Source organism: Macaca nemestrina, chromosome 14 (assembly GCF_043159975.1).
Source record: "Macaca nemestrina isolate mMacNem1 chromosome 14, mMacNem.hap1, whole genome shotgun sequence".
In the NCBI taxonomy this organism is placed as follows: Eukaryota; Metazoa; Chordata; class Mammalia; order Primates; family Cercopithecidae; genus Macaca; species Macaca nemestrina.
The window spans coordinates 62517136-62540111 of record NC_092138.1 but is presented as its reverse complement, the minus strand read 5'-3'; the positions used below and the strand labels follow the sequence as shown (position 1 = coordinate 62540111).

The 22976-nt window shown below is 42.4% G+C and overlaps 1 protein-coding gene and 1 pseudogene across 1 annotated transcript in view; one reads left to right on the top strand and one right to left on the bottom strand.

The window, feature by feature from the left end:
* LOC105485653 (aprataxin) overlaps positions 1 to 21047 on the top strand; it is a 99734-nt gene extending 78687 nt beyond the window's left edge. The window contains exon 6 of the mRNA XM_071077901.1: positions 20856 to 21047. Within this exon, the coding sequence (XP_070934002.1) occupies positions 20856 to 21015 (160 nt within the window). The 3' untranslated portion in view covers positions 21016 to 21047. The remainder of the gene's footprint in view (positions 1 to 20855) is intronic.
* On the bottom strand, positions 19211 to 19828 carry LOC105485785 (bolA-like protein 3 pseudogene; annotated as a pseudogene).
* Positions 21048 to 22976: the final 1929 nt, after the last annotated feature.

Here is a 22976-nt window from a genome sequence, read left to right as displayed (position 1 = left end):
ATAACAAAGAACTGAAACAACTCAATAGTAAGAAAACAAACAATGCAATTAAAAAAATGGGCAAAGGATTTGAATAGACATTTGTCAAAAAAAGACAAACAAGTGACCAAGTACAGTTATCTCTTGGGATCTGTGGGGGATTAGTTCCAGAACATCCTGCAGATACCCAAATCTGCTGATGCTCTAGTCTCTGATATAAAATGATACAGTGTTTGCATGTAACCTATACACATCCTCCCATTTACTTTTATTTTTTATATAAAGACAAGGTTTCACCATGTTGGCCAGGCTGGTCTTGAACTCCTCGTCCCAAGTGATCCTCCCGTCTTGGCCTCCCAAAATGCAGGAATTACAGGTGTGAGCCACCATGCCCAGCCCACTCATTCAATCTAGAGATTTAAATCATCTCTAGATTACTTATAATACCTAATAAAATGTAAATGCTATATATGAATACTATCCAGCTTCAAGAAAGAAGGAAATCCTGCCATTTGTGACACCCTGGATGAACCCAGAGGATATTATATTATTTGAAATAAGCCAGATACAGAGAGACAAATACTGCATAATCTCGTTTGTATGTGGATTCTAAAGAAGTTGAACTCGTAGAAGCAGAGAGTGGAATAGTGGTGACCGGGGCTGAGAATTGGGTGTTGGGGAGATGTTGGTCAAAGGATACAAAATTTCAGTTAGAAAGAGTAAGTTCAGGAGATCTATTGTACAGTATGGTGAATACAGTTAATAACAATGCATTGTGTCCTTGAAAATTGCTAAAAGATTAGATTTTAAGTGTTCTTACCTCAAAAAAATGATAGGAATGTGAAGTAATACATACGTTAATAAGCTCAATTTACCCCACAGTGTATACATATTTCAAAACAACATATTGCACACAATAAATATGTATAATTTTTGTCAATTAAAAATGTTAGAAAAAGATACATTGGGCCAAGCATGGTGGCTCATGCTAGTAATCCCAGTGTTTTGAGAGGCAGAGGCAAGAGGATCGCTTGAGGCCAGGAGTTCAAGACCAGCCTGGCAACATAGTCTCTACAAAAACTTAAAAAACTAAGTAGGTGTGATGGCATGTGCCTATAGTCCCAGCTTACTCAGGAGGTTGAAGTTGGAGGATCACTTGAACCCAGGAGGTCAAGGCTGCAGTGAGCCATGTTCATACCACTCCACTTTAGCCTGGGCAATAGAGCCAGACCCTGTCTCAAAAAACAAAAACGGAAGTAATTGCTTACCTCAGAGGGGTAGGATTGGAAGGTGTAGTAGTGTATGGACGGGGCTGATTAGCTTTTTTTTTTTTTTTTTTTTTTAGTATATCCTTGTATTGCTTCATTTTTTGCACAATCTTTAATACTTTTATATACAAAAAAATTTTTTTTTAATGTGTTTGCTCTATCTCCAATGTCTAGAACACTTTTGGCACATATTCAATAAATGATGGTTGCATAAATAAACAAATGGATTTTGTTAACATTTGTTGAGTACCTGCAGTGTGGTAGGCATTGGACAGCAGGTACTGCCTTGTATTTGTGTGGTCTATAAGCCATTTGAGTTAATTGGATTCTGGTATATCAGGGAGCAAACTACATGCCCTCAAACATAGCAAACGGAGACAAGGTTACAGCTACTTCTCTAGCCAAAGACAGAGCCTACGCCTGCTCTCGAGTGCATCCTAAGGATCCTACTGATGCTTATTTCATATCTTTGATCTACAGGCACGCACCGTCCACACTTCAGGCAATCATTTACACACTGAGGGAGGGTGCGATAAGGGCATGTGGAGTAGAAGTTTTCTGATCCGGACTTTACTGACTGCGCTAGAAAACTCTGATGATATCCTTTCCAGTGTTTCTAAGAACAAGTCTTCCATTTCTAAGCACGATTCTTGCATTTCTAAGCAGCATGTTGTCTGTTTACTTATGATTGTTTTTTACTTGTTATCTTTTAATGTTGGGGTGATCAGACCCAACACCAGGTCGTGGGGGCGACAAAGTCCAGCAGAGTCAAATAAATGAGAAAAAGACAGTTTGAGAGACAAAGTGGGACCAGGGGCCCATTGCAAGTGTGGAGGCCGCCAAGGCCCAGAGCTCTGGGAGCCCATGCTATTTAATGGTGCTCAAACAAAGAAACAGGTGGTGAGGATGTGGGGGTTGAAAGGAAACAGTGTATCAAGTGAATGAAAAACATATCTCGGCTTGAGATAATGGGAGTGCTAGAAGCAAGGAGCCAGCTAGCCTAGCAGACATGCAAGCCCTGCCTCAGCTTCTCTCCCAACACTCAGCTTTTTCTCCCAACAGTAAATAAGGTTTTTTTTTAAATTTACAAATAAATTATAATTTATTTTCAAAAATTGGCTCAGTTGATGGGGTTGAATTTCTGCAGTGATTGCTGAATTAATTATTAATTATTATTATTATTTGAGACAGAGTCTCACTCTGTCACCCAGGCAGGAATGCAGTGGTGTGATCTCAGCTCACTGCAACCTCTGCCTCCCCGGTTCAAGCGATTCTCCTGCCTCAGCCTCCTGAGTAGCTGGGATTACAGACGTGTGTCACCATGCCCAGCTAATTTTTGTATTTTTAGTAGAGACGGGGGTTTTACCATGTTGGTCTCGAACTTCTGACCTCAGGTGATCCACCCTGTGCGGCCTCCCAAAGTGCTAGGATTACAGGCGTGAGCCACCGCGCCTGGCCTAGCTTCTTATCTGGTCTTTTTGTCTCCCTGCTGTCGCCACCTTCTACCCCCTTCAAATCCACACTCCAAAGCTTCTAGGGATTATTTTTTTGAAAACGCAAATCTAACCATGTATATCAGACTACCTGTGTAGATTCCCTACCTGTGTAGATTCTCTCAGCTTTATCAGTTTCATAGAGCCTTGGATTATTGTTCTACGCAGGCCCCTGCAATTCCACTTAAGTCTGACCAACCATACTCTTGGCTTCTCCCATACTTCTGGGTAAAGAAGCCAGGGTTAAATCCTCTGGGGCAACTTCGACAAGCAGGAGAAAGGAGTCCCTTCCATGGGCTTGTCCAGGGCATGGTTTTCCCACATAGTCTGTCCAGGGACATCTTGTGTGGCCAAGCAGTGTACTTTTTCAGCTTTCGAGTAAAGCTAAAATTGCCTTTGCCTCTTTATGGCTTGTCATAAAGGAGTAAGTAGTTGCATTTGTTTTCAATTCTTCCTTTACTTCACTGCTCTGATGCTTTGCTTCCCAATAAAATTGTAACACCTTAATCCTACCTTTGAGCTCTGTTTTCTAGGGAACTTGAGCTAAGACATGAAATTATTTTCTGCTTGAAAAGCTGTCCTTGGCTCTTTATTGCTTCCAGAAGTGATTGTGGGGATGGGGACAGCAGTTTGGACATCAGTAGGATGTCTTTTCTAGTAGGTATGGGTGTGTCTGAGCATATTATTTTATTTAATTACTTTGCTTTTTTTCTTTATATTATAGTTAAGATATTGTATTATTAAAAATTAGGAGTGCAGATAGGTTATGTGTTCCATGATTTTCACTTCAGGATAATAAAGGGCAAGCTACAAAATCTTTCAATAGAAAGGGGACATTGGTAGAGACAGGGTTTCACCATGTTGGCCAGGCTGGTCTCGAACTCCTGATCTCAGGTGATTCACCCGCCTCAGCCTCCCAAAGTGCTGGGATTACAGGCATGAGCCACCAAGCCCAGCCCTGTCTCTACTAAAAATACAAAAATTAGCTGGATGTGGTGGCAGGCACCTGTAATCCCAGCTACTTGGGAGGCTGAGGCAGGAGAATCACTTGAATCTGGGAGGCAGAGGTTGCAGTGAGCTGAGATTGCACCACTGCACTCCAACCTGGGTGACAAGAGCGAAACTCCGTCTCAACAACAACAAAAAAAGGAGACATTGGGTGTGGTAGGATTCAGTGAGACTTCTGATTACAGGGTCTGGTCCAGATTGCTCAATTTGACATACCTGGTCTCCCTGATCTACTGTTGCCCCCTCTGCAGCCTTGTATCCTACTACATTCTTCTTCTAGCCCTCAAGGTCCAAGACAGAAGCATCTGCCCTCCGGGTGGCAGGATGAATGAACAGATGAAGGGTGTCAGGGGCTCACACAGATTATCTCTTAAGAAGGTTCTTGGAAATTCCTGCATGGCTCTCTCCTTACATTTCTGTGGGCAGAAAACCCATGTGACTCCACGTGGCCTCATGTGACTAAGCTTTATGGAAGGCTGTGAAATATGCGCTTTATTTTGGGCAACTACATGTCCAATTAAAATTTTTATTATTATGGAAGGAGGACAAAATGAAAATTGGAGATGTTGAAAAGTCTCTGCCAATGTTCCTTTGCACAAGAAAAAAAAATTGAGTTCCTCTCCTTTTCTTTTTGACTTATTACTTATGTTGCAAATATGTTACAGATTTGGATGTTTCCATCTTTTAACTTTGTTTAAAGATTTCTCTCATTATACAAAGTTTAACAATTATGCAGCTCAGTGGTCCCCAACCTTTTTGGTACCAGGAACCAGTTTTGTGGAAGATAATTTTTCCATGGACTGGTGGTGGTGGTTGGTGGGGTATGGATGGTTTCAGGATAAAACTATTCCACCTCAGATCATCAGATACTAGATTCTCGTGAGGAGCACACAACCTAGATCCCTTGCATGCCCAGTTCACAACAGGGTTCACACTTTCATGAGAATCTCATGTGGCTGCTGATCTGATATCAGGAAGTAATGCTCCATTGCCTCACCTCTTGCTGTGAGACCCAGTTCCTAATAGGCCACAGACCCATAACCCAGGGGTCGGGGACCCCTGATGTAGCTAAATTAGGCATTCTTTTTTTTTCTTCATTGTTTCTGGGATGTTTATGTTTTGCTTAAATAGGGCTTTCCTGTTCATATGTTCTTACATTTTTTTTCTGGTAATTTTATACTTTTGTTTTTTGACTTTTGGTCTTTATCATTATCTGGCATGTTTTTTTTTTGGATGGTATAGTGTGAGGTATTTTTATTTTTTCAATTTTTACCTAATTGCTACAACTTATTTATTAAACTTATTTATTGAACTAGGCTTCATTTCTCATTCATTTGAATACCACATTTATGGTAAGTTAAATTCCAATACATATGAGTCTGTTATGGACTCCCTGTTCCAGTTCCATTGAGCAATTACTCATATCAAATTTTTATTACTATAATTTTCTAGAAAGTTTTTTTTTTTTAAATTTAGGTATGTGATCTCACTATGTTGCCCAGACTTGTCTTGAACTCCTAGGCTCAATCTTCCTGCCTTAGCCTCTGAGTAGCTGGGAGTGAGCCAACACGCCTGCCTTGTAGAAATTCTTTATTCTTCCTTCTTTTTCTTCTCCTCGTCCTCCCTACTTCTTTGTCTTTCCTACTTCCGTTTAATCTAGCCAAGCTAATACAGTACCCCCATGAAGATGAAGCAAGCAGGTACACACTTCATTCTCTGTCTTCTCAACAATAGCTTCTTCTGTACCTTTCCTACTCATCACCTTTCCATTTCTTTGGTGCCCAGTATCATGCCTTCTAGGTCTTGCATTGTGTGGAAATTCTGGAATTAATAGGATTGCTACTTGTAGTTCAGACTTTTTTTTTTTTTTTAAACCCTTCTTCTTTTTGGACCTGCATTGTGCAAAATCTTCTATTTTTCTCTATTGCTGGATTTAAAAATTCTCTTTAGGTTCTCTGAAGGTGTAAAAACATCACTAACACCAGGATATGTGGATTCAGCTTTTTATTTCCTCCTTTATTCATCTTCTTTGACTGCCTGATTGATTTCTTCAGGAAGGATGAAGCTCTTCTCTGACGTAGTGAGTGGGTGAATCTCAGAATCATGTGGTACATGAATGAGGTACATGGTGCTCAGTAGTCCCATATGGTCTTGGGAACAATTTGCTGCCCCAAATTCTGTGTGAATTTGTCCTGGATGCAGATAATGAGGAAGTTCATGTGACTCATAATGATGAGAAATAGGAGCATCCCTCCCTATGCTCCACCTCCCAGGGCTCTTTGGACTATTCTACTGTGACCTACCTTGACTTTCTCTATGGTCATGGCCTATCTGAACAGTGTTCTTTTTCTTAAACATTTTATTAACTCGGCCGGGCGCGGTGGCTCACACTTGTAATCCCAGCATTTTGGGAGGCTGAGGCGGGCGGATCATGAGGTCAGGAGTTCAAGACCAGTCTGGCCAACATAGTGAAACACCACTTTGACTAAAAATACAAAAATTAGCTGGGCATGGTGGCAGGCGCCTGTAGTTCCAGCTACTTGGGAGGCTGAGGCAGGAGAATCGCTTGAACCCGGGAGTCGGAGGTTGCAGTGAGCCGAGATTGCACCACTGCACTCCAGCCTGGGCAACAGAGCAAGATTGTGTCTCAAAACAAACACACAAACAAACAAAAAACATTTTATTAGCTCAAATAGTTATTATTCCAGATGAATGTTCTATGCGATTTGTCAGATTCTATTTTTAAAAATTAGGATTTTCCTTTGATTATTTTTAATTTATCAATTAATGGGAGGGGTATTGCCCATATTAACCATGTTGGATTATCAGAACAGATTTTGATGCCAAGAACTGGGACTCCAGTGGGTTTTGTGTATGTGTGTGTGTGTGTGTGTGTGTGTGTGTGTGTGTGTGTGTCTAGAATGGTGGTGGTGGGAGGTAAGCCTGGAGGGCTTTCCTTTATAGCGTCATTTTCATAGCAATTTTAGAGGGAAAAGTAAATTTGCTGGCTCACTCTGCCATCTTGGATTAGAGGCTCTGATAACTTTTATGAGATAAAACAATCTATATTTAAAAAGGATTCAAGGCCAAATAAGCCAATACAGTCTAGTTTACATTAAAATGTTAATACATTATAAAGTCACTGAAGAATATACATGGAAAAGTTGCCATAGTAACAGTCATTTTCATGAAGTGGATTTAGATACTAGATTCTTGAGTGATGGCATGCCTTATTATTTGCTTTAAGGCATCTTTAGTACTCGCTTTCTTGTCTCCTTGGGGAATAGAAAGTGGGAAAGGGACTTGTACCTGATGCAGTTCTGTGGTTGAAAGCCACAGAAGTCAATTTTGGCTTATTTAAGTTGAAAATGTATTGGTAGGATGAAGGGGATGGTTCATAGAGTTAAAGGAGATGTGGAAGAGAGGGGATTCAGAGAGGGGCTATGGAGGGATCAGAAATTTGGAGCAACTCTAAGGACCTGGGGACCAGTGATCATGGGACAGCTTCTGATATGGTTAGGCTTTGTGTCCCCACCCAGATCTCATTTTGAATTATAATCCCCCTAATCCCCATGTGTCAAGGGAGAGAGCAGGTGGAGGTAATTGAATCATAGGGGCAGTTTCCCCCATGCTGTTCTCATGATAGTGATTCTCATGAGATCTGATGGTTTTATAAGGGACTCTTCCCACTTCACTTAGCACTTCTCCTTCCTGCTGGTTTGTGAAGAAGGTGCCTTGCTTTCCCTTTGCCTTCTACCACACCATGATTGTAAGTTTCCTGAGGCCTCCACAACCATGCTGAACTATGAATCAATTAAACTTCTTTCCTTTTTAAATTATCCAATCTTGGGCAGTTCTTTACAGCAGGGTGAAAATGGACTAATACAGCCTCTTTAGGGCAAACATAAGGACGAGTGAGCTCTTACTATTTTCAATTTTGTTTCCCTACATTCAGAGTTCAAATTCCAGGGAGGTTCTATCTGCCTGGTTTGAAAAAAAATTCTGTATGTGTACACACACACACACCCACACCCACACATACACATTTTCTTTTTTCTTGTAGAGAGGATTCTTGCAGAGAAATTGTTCTAGTGGCTCACAGCTCTTTCAGATTATAAATAGTAAACTACAGGTAATAGACTAGGGATGATCATACAAAAAAATGCCAGTTTCAAATGGAGAAACACGTTATGTTGGAACAGCTTCATTTCATTTCTGAGTGTGATTTTCTTAAAACTTGTCTTTCTTTTGGACTTCTTGTATCTTTCATGTATCTATGTGTTCCTGCTGTCTTATCTTCTTTTTCTTCATTTCTGATTTTCATCAGTAAATTTCAATCACGAAGATGCTGTGCTTTATGACCTTCCCTAGCCCTTCCTCTGTCCTAGGCAATGTCCAAAATGCTACGTGTTTCTAGGTCTCACTTTTCCCCCTTCCTTCTGTCCTCTTCCTTTAGTGTCTTACTTTTAAGACCAGTTAAATATTAAAACGTGTATAACTGGTTAACAGTATAACTGGTTAACAGTAAGTTAATGTTACCTTTGACAGATTGCATTTTTGTTTCCAATTCTTCAACCCTCCTATATCCCTGCCTTTTGCCATGGGACTTTTTGGTTCCTCTCAGTAGAGAGAGACTATATTTCCCTGTCCTACTGATGTGGGGATTGGCCATGTGATTTGCTTTGGCCAATGGGATGTCAGCAAACATGATGTTGGCAAAGGCTTAAAATATGCTCGTGGGTTTTGGCTTGCCCTCTTGTGCTTCTGCATTGCCATGAACATTTCTTGGTTTTCTGCTGTTCCCAATACAAAGTGTGACATATGGAGCAGAGCTGCCCCAACTGACTCCCACACCCACAGCCTGAGGCTGATCTGTCCCAGCAGACCTGTAGACTTAAGAAAAAAAGAATACATGCTTCTTGTTGCATGACCTTCGGTTTCGGAAAAATCTGTTAAGCAGCGCTTTTGTGGCACTATTTAATGAATACATTACTTTTACCAGTGAATGCATTTTCATTTAAACTGGGGTATTCTGGAGTTCATATTTGTATTCATGTGAATATTTTATAGATTCATTCATGGTAGCAAGAAAATGCTGGGCAGAAGGTGTCTTGTGGGATCTCCTCAGTATGCACCAGGAGGCAAAAACCTACTAAATACATGTTGGATGCCCACATTAGATGATCAGTGTTTTCATTAGAGAATGGAGTAGTTCCTGAGAAGCCTTCGTAACACAGAATCCTTTCCCAGCGAAGTACAGTTTCACCATAGTTCTGGTATATAGGTTAGAATGTGGCTCTGGTTACTACGAACTTGCCAGGGCTTTGATGGGCTCTTGAAAGTGCTTAATATGGTACCCAGCAGATTTCCAGGTAGAGGTCCTCCAAGGCAGAAACCAGCAACACTTCCCTGGAACTTGCTCTGTCTATGAGATCAACTTTGAGTTTATCCTCTAGTTTTTTCTTTTCTTTTCTTTTTTGGTCTATAAAAATCAGTATTTTAATTTTGAGAGGCTTCTTATTTGTGGCAGCAGGCAGTATATAGAGGAGTGCTCATCTGTCATCCATGTCTTCCACGAGCTCATGCTCTGAGAAGACACTGAACTGTGTTTTAAATCTTTTAATTTATCGATTTATGGAGACAGGGTCCCCCTGTATTGTCCAGGCTGACCTTGAACTTCTGGGTTCAAGTGATCCTCTTACCTCAGCCTCCCAGGTGCCTGGGACTAGAAACACACACCGCCACACCCAGCTTCTTCTTCTTCTTTTTTTTTTTTTTTTTGAGGTGGAGTCTCGCTGTGTTGCCCAGGCTGGAGTGCAGTGGTGTGATCTTGGCTCACTGCAAGCTCTGCCTCCCAGGTTCACGCCATTCTCCTGCCTCAGCCTCCTGAGTAGCTGGGACTGCAGGCGCCCACCACCACGCCCGGCTAATTTTTTTGTATTTTTAGTAGAGACGGGGTTTCACCATGTTAGCCAGGATGGTCTCGATCTCCTGATCTCATGATCCACCCGCATCGGCCTCCCAAAGTGCTGGGATTACAGGCATGAACCACCGCGCCCGGCCTCTTCTTGTTTTTTTAGCTTACATAAAATACTTGCGTCTTATAAAATAGCCAAACAATACATAAATAAATGGCATAGTATGTAAAAGTTCTCAGTAATCCTACATCTCAGCAATAACTACTGCTAATTCCTTCAGATATTTTTCTATGCATTACAAATGTATGCTTTTTTAAAAAATTTAACAAATGGAATTACACTATAATGTCATTTGCAGCTGGCTCTTTTCCTACGTGACAATATATTGTATCCCTCTTACCTCGTTAGTCAGTACTCTATTGGAAAGGCCATTCTCTTTTAGGTATAATTTTCTTCTGCTTTCTAGGATTATATCATAAGCCAACATAATTTTCTTATTTTGTTTTTTTGAGACAAGATCTCACTCTGTCACCCAGGCTGGAGTGCAGAGTAGCTGGGACTACAGGCACATGTCACCATGCCTGGCTAATTTTTGTACTTTTTTGTAGAGATGGGGTTTCACCATGTTGCCTAGGTTGGTCTCGAACTCCTGAGCTCAAGCAATCTGCCGGCCTTGGCCTCCCAAAGTGCTAGGATTACAGGTGAGAGCCACTGCACACAGTCAATATACTTGTTTATTTGCAACTGCTGAAACAACAAAAACTTGGAAGAAAAAATTTTGAAAAGGATTAGATAACCAAAATCAATGCTAGAAAGTACAGGTAATAAAAACTCATACTCTTTACTCAGGAATGGATTTCGTCTGAGGCAATTTTGTTTTAAAATTTAAATTTATTTTATTATTTTTTTTAAAGACGAGGTCTCATTCTGTCTGCCAGGCTGGAGTGCACTGGTGAGATTAAGGCTCACTGCAGCCTTGACCTCCTGGGCTCAAGTGATCCTCCTGCCTCAGCCTCCTCAGTAGCTGAGACCACAGGAGCATGCTGCTATGCCTGGCTGATTTTTGTGTTTTTGGTAGAGATAGGGTTTTGCCATGTTGCCCAGGCTGGTCTTGAACTCCTGGGCTCAAGTGATCCTCCTGCCTCAGCCTTCCAAAGTGGTGGGATTACAGGTGTGAGCCACCATGACTGGCCACCCTGTTTTTTTTTTTTTTTTAAACTTTAGATGCAATTTGTACACCTTAACATAAACCCTTAGTAGAAGCAAGACATTAGAGGGAAAGGAACTGTTAGAAGTCTGCCTGTGGAAGCAGGAAGAAGTGACAGATGCCATCTGACTCCGAGGAAGGATTCAGAAAAACCATTTCAAAAGAGTTTTAAAAAGACAGTAACCCAGGACCTTTTAGTATAGAGGCAGAGGATCAGCAAATCCTCAAGAGTTTCTAGAAGTAGTCCCAGTGAGAGGGCTGGTGTTCGTGACGGTCGCCAGCCCTAGGAGAAGACTTACTGTTGCCCACTGTGTTGAAACAGGGAAATTGTTATGCATCTTAGGAAAAGTTTCATCAAAATATGTAAAATCAAATGTGTAAAGGGCAAGCTCCATTTACATGAAGAAGGTAATTGGGTAGTTCCTTCTTCACCTGTTGAGTAGACCCGGTTGACCATTCTTTCCTTGAGGGGTGTGGAAGCAGCGTGGGTCCACTTCCCAGGCTCCCCACTTGCAGATAGTTTGGCCTTGAGACTGAGTGCATTCAGGGGAATGTGAGCAGAAGGGAAGGCATCTTATTCCGATCTGGTCCATGAACAACATCCTTCTTCCTCTTTCCCCATCTGTTGGTGGGATGTCAAAGTTCAGGGCATCCTGAAAAGCCGGTATTGAAGATGGCAGGGCTCCATCAGCCTGGCTCCCGACCTTCCTCTCTATCCAAGGCTGATTAGACTTTTTAAGAAACATTTTTTAATGTGCACAAAGAGGCAACGATTAGACTTTTAGGTAAGCAAGAAAGTAATTTTCATTTTGTTCTACTATTGAGAAAATGGGGTTCATCTTTATAGCTGCAAGCTTAATCTTCAGTTACAGTATAACACAGAGGCACATACTCCTATCCCAGGCAACCTGCAATCTATGAAGATAGTACAGCTCCACTCGTTTATATTCTTTTGTGTGAAGTCTCATTACCATGAAAACATGACAACAAATGGACCTGGTGAGCTTTTCAGCATAGTGTCCTCCCATCGTCCAGTGGTTGATCACTAGGATCCTGCAGAACGCCCAGCTCTCTACGTTTGGCATTACATCGTCGCTGCTTTTGGCCTTGAATGGGGTCTCAGTGGGCCTGGAGAACTTCAGTTGTACAACCCTTGCACTTCCCTGGAAACGATTTGGTTCAAATCCTTATGTCTTGTAGCACAGTTTTGTAGTTTTCTTTCAATCTATACCCTCCACATTTCTCGTTAATGGTTATTCTTTATATATAAATAGATCATGTTGCTATTAAAGTGGTAGGATGTATATTTTTCATAATATTAATCATATTTGATTTATTATTCGTATATAGCAAAGTTAGCGATTTGGGTAATTTGTTGTGTAACCAGCTCCTTAGCGAATGTTTTGATTAGTTCTGATAGTTTGGTAGTTGATTTACTGAAGTTTGTATGCGGATTGTCATTCAATAATTCTTACCCCTTTCTGATAGTTTTATTTATTTCTTTTTATTGCCTTCTCCCCACCCTTATTTGTTAAAATATTCAAAGCAATGTTAAATAATAGCTGTAATATTGGGTTATTCCTGTCTTGATTATAAAACTTATTCTATGTTTGTAACAGGCTTGATTTCTTACTTTTTGTTTTTTTCTATTCAGGGATATGTGAATTTTATTAAACAAAGGAAATTGTTCCCTAGTTTAATGCTCTGGAATGGATTACAGAGCATGGAAATTACCTGTACCCTGGAGGTGTGTTATTTTCAAATTATGTCAACTGGGGTGTGGAAGAAAATCACATAAATTCTTTAAGAAGAAAGAAAATCGGAGAAACAAAATACAATTTTCCCCTTTAAAAATAGAAGCCAACTTATCAGTAAAGTACTTGTTAGCTACATTTTGAAGGTTCAAAAAAAGTGTCTAAGACAAATGCATTTGCTTTGATTGAACTAACTGTCCTCCAACATCTGACACCCAAGGAGAAGATAAGAATTTTTCTAGCACTAAAAATCCTGTTGGTTCCTATCTTGTAGCACACAATAGATCTTTTGTTTAGTTTACTGTCTCTAACATTTGTGAAATAGTGTTTAGACACATTATATTATTATTATTATTTTTAAGACAGAGTCTTACTCTGTCCCCCAGGCTGGAGTGCAGTGGTGCGATCACGGTTCACTGCATCCTTGAGCTCCCAGGCTTACATGATTGTCCCACCTCAGCCTGCTGAGCAGCTGGGACCACAGGCGCACACCACCATGCCTGGCTAAATCTTGTATTCTTTTTTTTTTTTTTTTTTTTTAAATAGAGACAGCATTTTGCCATGTGGCCGAGGCTGGCATTATGCTATTTTAACAGTAGTTTTTATGAAGAGGAATAATGAATAGCTTGTGTGTTCAGTGAGGTAAATGATTCACAGAAAACTTCTGAGACCATCCTTAAAGGTGAATTGTAATCAACATTTATATAAAAACATACAGCTGATCTCTTCTATAATAATAGATTAAAAATGAAATAATTTTTGACAGTTTTGCCCCCCTGAAACCTAAACACAATTCAATAAGTAATATGGTGAGATAACTATATGGCCATGGATAACCCCAGATTATAATGTAAACCAAACTCATCCAGTCAGTGTACAAAATGGATAGAATGTAAACGTATTTGGTGCATACTGTATGCAGAAGTGGGCACACACTTGTAGGCTATGTGCATCACCCGCTGTCCTCAGCCCCTTGATCTGCCCTCCCCTCTTCTTCACCTCCCCTCCCACTTTGAGAAATCCATTCATGGGGGAACCCAGTCAGCCTAACTTCCTTCTTCTTTTCCTCCATTAGCTCCCCCAGCTGTAAGCTTGGAGGCAATTGAGGCTGCTCACAGGTGAGTGTGCCAGGTGTGCAGCTGGCTAAGTGGGATTTTCTTTTCCTGCAGGGAAATAGAGCATACCTAGGAATGACCCGCCAGCCCTCCCGCCCCTCCCCAGCCTGTTCCCCATCCCTTCCTCCCAGGAGGGATCTGGGGGGTCAGCCTCCATCTTCTCAGGGTCACCTTCCCTGGGCCTGAAATGCTACCTGACATTTGACTCAAAGTTGACAGACTGGGCTCAGGGCTGTGTGAGGCCAGGAGGGAGGGGCACAGGAGCTAGAGCTATCTGGTGTCTGGACCTGAGCTGCCAGGAAGTTGTCCTGCGTACGCTCCATCGAAGCTGTGCTGGTCCATGTCGTGGGGGACTGCAGAAGACAGTGGTGTGAGCAGCGGGTCCCACTGATGCAGCACTGCAGGCTGCCCTCTGATGGGAAGGAGGAGGGCTGCTATGGGCTGAATGTGTCCCCGAAACGTTTTGGTGTTGAAGCCCTAACCTCCAATGTGTTGGTATTTGGAGGTGGGGCCTTTGGGAGGTGATTAGGTTTAGATTAGGTCATGAGGGTGGGAGCTTCATGATGCAATTAATGTCCTTATAAAAAGAGGAAGACAGGCCGGGTGCAGTGGCTCACACCTGTAATTCCAGCATTTTGGGAGGCCGAGGAGGGCAGATCACTTGAGGTCAGGAGTTTGAGAGCAGCCTGGCCAACATGGTGAAACCCTGTCTCTATTAAAATACAAAAATTAGCTGGGTGTGGTGCCGGGTGCCTGTAATCCCAGCTACTCAGGAGTCTGAGGCAGGGAGAAGTGCTTGAACCCCGGAGGCAGAGGTTACAGTGAGCCGAGATGGCGCCACTGCACTCCAGTGTGGGTGACAGAGCAAGACTCCGTTTCATTCATAAATAAATAAATACATAAATAAATAAATAAAAAGAGGAAGACAGAGTTCTGTTTCTTTCCAAACCGAGGAAAGGCCAGGTGAGCACACACTGAGAAGGGGGATATCTGCAAGCTGGGAAGAGAGCTCTCACCAACAATGGAATCTGCTGGTACCTTGATCATAGGCTTCCCAGCCCCCAGGACTATGAGAAATAAATGTGTTGTTTGAGCCACCCAGTTTATGGCATTTTGTGATGCCAGCCCAAGCTGTCTAAGGAAAGGGCCATTCCACACAGTAGAACATGTGGAGTGCCTCTATTGGCTCTATCTTTTCAGACAATAGGCACCTTCTAAAGTATAGATCCTCTGTCCCTACCCCCTTAATCATTGTAAATTTTCCACAAATTCACTATTATTGTGTCTTAATGGAATTACTCTAAAACATGTTCACCTAGCCCTAGATTATTCAGAATGTAATCTGTGTGTCTGTCTATTTCTTTTATGCTGTGTATCTTTTCTTGTGACTTTTGGCTGGGTGCAGTGGCTCATGCCTGCAATCCCGGCACTTTGGGAGGCCGAGGTAGGTGGATCATTTGAGCTCAGGAATTTGAGACCAGCCTGGGCAACATGGTGAAACCCCGTATCTACAAAAAATACAAAATTAGCCAGGTGTGGTGCCACACAACTCTAGTCCCAGCTATTTGGGAGACTGAGGTGGGAGAATGACTTGAGCCCAGGAGGTCAAGGCTGCAGTGAGCCATGATTGTGCCACTGCACTACAGACAGCCCTGGGTGACAGAGCGAGACCCTGTCTCAGAAAAAAAAAGAGTGACTTTTTAAATAGCAATATCTATAATAATTTGAACATACGGTTACATTGACAGGATTGTAGTGCTCACTGTGGTCTTTTTATTCCATAACATCCAATGCTCTGGTTTCCATTGGATGTGGCTGGAGCGAGGCTAGAGCGAGGCCTGTCTGAGGAGTTTCCCTGGAAGGTTGTGTGGTGGTGAACCCCGAGGCCTTGCACGTCTGAGCACGCACAAGTTGCTTTTCATGGGAAACACAACTTAACCGGTGGGGAACTGTTGAATTATATCTTTCCCTCTTAAAATTCTAGCTTCTGTGTTGTGGGCAAAGGTTAGCCTGACTTTCCTTCTTTGTAGGTAATTTTGTTTTTGCTGCTTTGATTCTTCCAGGATTAATTTCTTACCTTAGAGTTCATTATTTGCATCTCGGTATGTCTGGAAGCTGGTCTTTTGCCATTTAATTCCACCTGGCTTCTAATGAGGCTTTTTCATCTAAGGATGTAATTCTTTCTTTTTTAGTCCAGGCAGATTTTTTTTCTCTTTCTTTGTATGATTGTTCTTTCTTTTCTATTTGTTTTGGTCTTTTCTTTAGGCACATACATTATTCACATGTTAGATCGCCAGTCTCTGTTTTCGGTATCTATTTTCTTTCTCATAATTTTATCTCTGTTCTCTTTCTTTAGCTTTCTGGGAAAGCATCTCAAATTTGTCCAAACATTATTGATTTAATTTTTTGCCGTGTTGGTTCTACTCTGCATCTCTTCCGGTTTTCTGTAAGCTTCTGTCATCACATATCTGGTATCACAACATTCTTCCTGCTCTCATTTTAGGCTGTCTGGATCTTAGCCAGACGCTTTTCCGACTCAGGCGGCTGCCTTAACACCTTGTCCCAGACATGTCCATCTGGGCCTGCCCTGCTCACAGCCCTTAAGAGGACCCTGAAGGGGCAAGCCCAGCACACCAGAGGCATCTCTCTCCGGCACTGGCTTTGGCTGATTGGACCAGGGATGTACATTTGAACTCAAGAGGCTTCATCTTTGACAAATTTGAAAAAAGTGACAGAGAGGAAAGTAGGCAAGTTGTTTTGAAAGGACACAAAGATAGATGTGTACCCGCCCCCCACCGGCTACACCCTTGTTCTGCTCTCTAATCTTTGCACATACCAGAGATTTCGTAAGTTCTGTGAGTACCTGGTTTTCTGCACGTACCAGAGATTTTGTTTTGCACATACCAGAGATTTTGTAAGTTCTGAGGCAAGGTCACAAGACGTGTTTAAGTAAGCTAAACTCTTGCTGCCATAAACCTGCTCTCCCGCCTCAAAGTTTGAACCAAAATATCAGAAATGGCAGGAACCAATCATAGTTAGCCAAATCGCCTTGTTCAAACACTAGCCAATCATATATCTGATTTGTATAATAACTCTATGCCCACTTTTCTTAGACTATATAACACTGCTCGGAGCTCAGTGGGGGAGCTCTCCTGCCCGTCTCGTTTCACGAGCGAGGGAGAGTTCCAGGTTTGAACCTGTAATAAAGATCCTTGCTGCTTAGCTTTGACTCTGGACTCTGGTGGTCTTCTTCGGGGAATAAACGGTCTGGGCATAACAGTTTAGGTACTATTATTTTATTGAATTCACTTAAAAAAAAAACTTAGTGAATGTGCAAAACAGATGTATAGTGAAACACTCACGTATGCATGAAACATCACACTTAAAACTCTCTGTTCCTTGCCTGAATTTTGACTCTGGACCCCATCTTGTTAGATTGGTGGGAATTCACTTAATTTTTTTAGTGGACTTTCTCATTCTAGGTTGGTAAAAAGGGGGTCTCACACAGCTTTAGGACATTGGAGTGGAAGCCCCAGGCATTGGTTCTCAGTCTGTTCTGATTACTACTGAGCCGTCTTGCACTGCACCTTCCGGTCCTAGGCCTGCTGTGTCTGTGCCAGGCATGGCATGTGCAGCATTTTGGCTTAACTGGGAACCTCTCAGTGATTCCTCCTGGACCAGTGAGAGGGCTGTGGTCTTATCTACTTGCAGGCTTCTGGGAATCTTGTCTTGGTTTTAGGGAATATACTCACTGTTCCTTCTTATTCCCTCAGAGAATCTTTTCTCCCTCAGGACATTGGCAAATCTCCAACTGTTTTAGATTTTGGAGCCAACAATCAGGAAGGGAAGCATTGCAGCAACTTATGCTTTCTGCTCTGCCATAAACCTCCACAAGGAAGGAAGCACAGAGCCTGTTACTGCTTGAGAGAGAAAAAAGAAAAGAAGGAAATAGGTTGGGCAGGGCGTGGTAGCTCGTACCTGTAATCCCGCCACTTTGAGAGGCTGAGGAGGGAGGGTTGCTAGAGTTCAGGAGTTCAAGACCAGACTAGACAATGTAGTGAGCCCCTGTCTTTAAAAAAAAAAAGATGGAAAGAAAAGGAGGAAACACAAATTTATATTATGTAATGTTATGCTAATTTATTGCTTCTGGAATTCTATGTTTTACATAAAAAAAAAAAAATAGGACCCACTATATAGTTACTATTGTTTCTTTTTTGAGATGGAGTTTCACCCTTGTTGCCTGGGCTGGAGTGCAATGGCACGATCTCAGCTCACTGCAACCTCTGCCTCCCGGGTTCAAGCGATTCTGCTACCTCAGCCTCTGGAGTAGCTGGGATTACATGCGCCATCACGCCTGGCCAAGTTTTTGTATTTTTAGTAGAGACGGGATTTCTCCGTGTTGGTCAAACTGGTCTTGAACTCCCAACCTCAGGTGATCCACCCGCCTCAGCCTCCTAGAGTGCTGGGATTACAGGCGTGAGCCACTGGCCCGGCTATTGTTTCTTTTTATTCAAACTTGATCTATGAGATTCTATCCAAGATGGGTGTTGTAAGGATACTTCTTGGGTATTCTCACTTCTGGATGCTTTTAGGATCTCCCTTCTAACTGGAGCTGGAGGCTGGTTCGCTGCTCAGCGATGGCACAGCCTGAGAGAAATGTGTAGGCCGTGAAGCCTTGGTCAGGCCTGGTGGGACGTTTGGCACAGCCATCTTTGTTTGAGGAAATGACTGTGCTAGGAGTCAGACTTGCTGCCACCAGGCTTTTTCCTCATGCTCCTGCCCGCTTTTTCAGGGAAGGAAATGCCCTGTCTCCTGCCCAGCCTCTTCTGGGCGTTGCTGTTGCTGTCTCAGGGCTGAGCCTTGCCGCACTGGGAAGATGTGCCTCCTGCTTCCACTGCTGCTGCTCTGGTTTGAAGCTTATGCCCTGAGCCCCCAGCCCTCCTACCTTCTTAGGCTCTTAGATCCACTGCTCTAAAGTTCCTCCAAGGGAGAGTGGATGTTGAGGGGATTCAGGTTCTCCTCTACATCCTTCCCACCAAACACACTAATTTTCTATGAGAAGTGAGTTGGACATTGGCTTTTGCCCCCTTTCTTCATTTTGGCTACCAATATCATTATCTCTAGAATAATTTTTTGGCTCATGGATGGTACCTTTCCTTAATTTCAAGCACTAGTGAGATTTGTCCCAGTTTTATATTTCCTTAGTTTTTCAGACACCTATGCTCAGATCTCCATCTGTTTTTTGAGTTGAACATCTTTTCCCACCACTCTCCTCCACCAGTTGTCTGTTGCCTTTAATTAACATCTAAATAGATAACACATTCTTCTTTAATTATAATATGGAAATGTCTACGAACAAAGCAGATACTTTTTTTTTTTTTTCTGCAAATGCCTAGGAAAGAGTGGTTCCAGTCAAGTTCATTTGAAGTTTTAGGTAGCTGCATCTACACAGCCCCGGGGCATGGAGGTCAGTGTCTGGGGACAGAGGTAAATACCTGCAATCTGTGCATCCCTTTGATTTTCCTTTTTTAGTGCCTGATTAATCATCTGGTGCTGAGGGTTTTTTTTTTTGAGACGGAGTCTCACTCTGTCCCCCGGGCTGGAGTGCAGTGGCCGGATCTCAACTCACTGCAAGCTCTGCCTCCCAGGTTTACGCCATTCTCCTGCCTCAGCCTCCCGAGTAGCTGGGACTACAGGCGCCCGCCACCTCGCCCGGCTAGATTTTTGTATTTTTTAGTAGAGACGGGTTTCACCGTGTTAGCCAGGATGGTCTCGATCTCCTGACCTCGTGATCCGCCCGTCTCGGCCTCCCAAAGTACTGGGATTACAGGCTTGAGCCACCGCGCCCGGCCCAGTTCTCGTTTCTTTAAATTCTTCTGGTTTGATTTGGATTTTATACATCACCTACAGCCTCCTGAAATGTCAGTGACTTGGATGGCTGTAGCTCCAGAAAACTTTTCTTTGAAAATTTGGGTCCCTTTGAGCTCCCCCTCAGTCTGGGAGGCAAACATCCAATGAACACAGTGCAGAAGAGGAAGCCTGCAGATCCTGCGTGGCAGAGGAGCTACAAGGGCAGGGCTCCACATCTCTGTGCCTGACTGATGCAGCCCACCGCCCTAGGTCACTGGGCCACCTGAAAACTGAGTATCCTTTTTAAAAGAATTTTTGGAACTTTTATTTTGAAATACTTTTAGACTTAAAGAAAAGTTGCGAAAATTAAATAGAGTTCCTTTATACCCTTCACCCTGCTACCTCTGTTAACATCTTACATAATCAGGAAATTAACATTGACAGGAAATTAACCAGGAAACGAAACCAGGAAATTAACATTCGAACAATGCTCGTAACTAAATTGCAGACCTTATTCAAATTTCCCCAACTTTCCCCTAATGTCCTATTCTTGAACATCCTTTTTAAAATGATTTTTAATGCATCACAAATATTCACAAGTGATTTGCATCGGATCTGTAGTCATACCTGGAGGCCCAAATAGTGGGTTATATTAATTTTGAGTTATATGTTTGATAGTTTGTGTGTTAATTTTGAAATCACAGACAAGCTCAGTGCCAAGCTTGTAGTCTTGGCCGAATGAACATTGACTGTGGCCCTATGCTTCACACTGTGATTTCAAAGACGAGCTAGATGGAGTCTCTGGAGTCAGCATTAAAACCTCTAGGGAAAATCATGTTCTTATGTTGGTAGTTCCAAAGATAAGCTGTAAGGAGCACAGTTGGAGCATTTGCTCTCTAGAGATCACACGTTGTAAGGAAATGTTGCTTTTCTGAAAATTAGAAATTAGAAAAGTCCTGTCAGCCAGTAACCTTTTAACAAATGGTGGAAACTAGACCGGGACTGGGAGGAGAGGTATCGGGAATTAGGAAATGAAGCCTTGGCTGGCCTCCTCACCACACCCGGAAATATATCCCTTTCAGAGTAAATTAATGGTACCCCTACATTTATGGAATGAGAATAGTACTGGTATTTGGATAACACTCTATAACCAGTGGTTTTCCATACAGCATGTCATTAAAAATCCTCCTCTCAAAACCTGATCAGGGTGGTCTGGTGTGCAGAGTGAAATAAAGCATCTTCACTGGCTCTGTTTCTTTTCAGGCTTAGAGATGGCGTGGATCCAGAGGCCCCCTGTGAGTGCAGTCAGTGGGAGCCCTTCAACATGCCCTATATGGCATCTGCTTCAGACAACTCTCTATGCCTATGCTGGCAGGACTGGAATCCTCTCCACCAGGTATGGCCTTGCCCAGGGATTCTCTAAGTCCTATGTTTACCTGTGCTGTGCAGTTTAAATGTTCTGTTAGTGAAAGAATGATCCACTGATAGAAATGAAGTAGAGAAAGGTGAAAATTTAGGAATTTCACCACCAGGCTAAACTACTTCCAAACATTCAGAGAACCTTGGATGAGCAGTCAAAGTCCAGGGCAAGCACAGAAAATGTTGTGAACTGGTTTCACTCTTTATTATCCTTTGTTATGAAGATGATGCATTAGTAACAGTGTTGTAGGTAGTTAGGCATGAGTGGGACAGGAGAGAGCTCTCCCTCCACCCACTAGAAATGTCGGTGATGGTTTGGCAATTATCGCATTGCTTCTCTAAAACTGGCAGCACCAAGGAGAGGCCATTTCCGGATGGTTCACACCTGTTAACATCAAAATGCTAATTGAATGCCGGCCCCAGGGAGAAGCAACTTCCTGGGCATGCGTGTTAAGAGACGAAAATGGTGCAATATGATCTTCTGGGGGCACCCTCCACTGGAAAAGGAAGAAAGCCTCAGATGGGCATGTGTACAACTCTCTGAACTCACTTGTGCTCAATTCCAAAGAGTAAGGAAAGCATGGGCATGCGGAAAGCCCACCCTAAGGGAAGAATCCTGGGAAAGAGGTGAGCCTATAAAGTCCCAGGATCAAGGTCAAAGGTCCCTTTTGCTGTCTTCTTTTGCTCTCATTTCTCTCTTGTACCTTCAGTGCCTGCTTGGGTCTCTTTCAAGCTGATTTTCCTCTCTTTCCTGTTCTAAAACCTTTTAAATAAACTTCCACTCCTTCTCTGAAACTTGTCTTGGTCTCTTTTCTGCTTTATGTCCCTCAGTTGAATTTTGGACCCATACAGATATGCTGCCAGTAACTTGGGGTAACTTGGATCTCTTCCACTGGTAACAGTGGTAATTGTAATCAATGATAAGTGCTTCCTCTGTGGTTTACTTGAATTATTTCCTTTAATTCTGACTGATTTAATTTTAATTATGATTTAATCTATAAATCTATAAAATTTAATTCTGATTTAATATATAAATAGGCAATAATACAGATGAGGCTTAAAAAGTTGGGCAACTAGATTGAGGTCAAGTAGCCAATAAGTGCACAGCAGAGCCTTGATTCACATCCAGGCATCTTGGCTAACAGCTGCCATCTTAACCATAGACCATACTGGGACACAAGTAATCCTAACATCATTCTGTTTGATTTGACCTTCAGCACTCTCTCTTCTGATTTGTTTAACACTCAAGGCCTGGTTTTCTTATTACCTAAAAACAAATGCTGTTTGAACTTTTGTTTCGTATTTCTTTGTAAAATGAGGTAATTCTGTTGGTCAGTCTGTAAGCTCCTTTCTAGGGCTAAAATTCTACAGTCCTGCAATTCTTTTTTCTGTTGCCCAGGCTGGAGTGCAGTGGTGCCATCTTTGTTCACTGCAACCTCTGCCTCCTGGGTTCAAGTGATTCTCCCACCGCAGCCTCCCGAGTAGCTGGGATTACAGGTGCCCACCACAATGCCCAGCTAATTTTGTATTTTTAGTAGAGATAGGGTTTCACCATGTTGGCCAGGCTGGTCTCGAACTCCTGAGCTCAAGTGATCTGCCTGCCTTGGCCTCCTAAAGTGCTGGCATTACAGGCATGAGCCACCGCACCCGGCCAGTCCTGCAATTCTTGATATCACTCTTTAAGTGTTGGATATCTTTAACATTGCTACTGAAAACATGCAACAAACAAATTTTATAATAATAAAAATAAATAAATAAATAAAAATAAATAAATCTGGATGGACCCAACAGAATGTTACCCAGGGTTATTTCTGGGTGAAAGGATGATGGTTGTTTTAAAAATGATTATATTTCTTTTTTCTTTTTTTTGAGACGGAGTCTTGTTCTGTTGCCCAGGCTGGAGTGCAATGGGGCTATCTCGGCTCACTGCAACCTCTGCCTGCCAGGTTCAAGTGATTCTCCTGC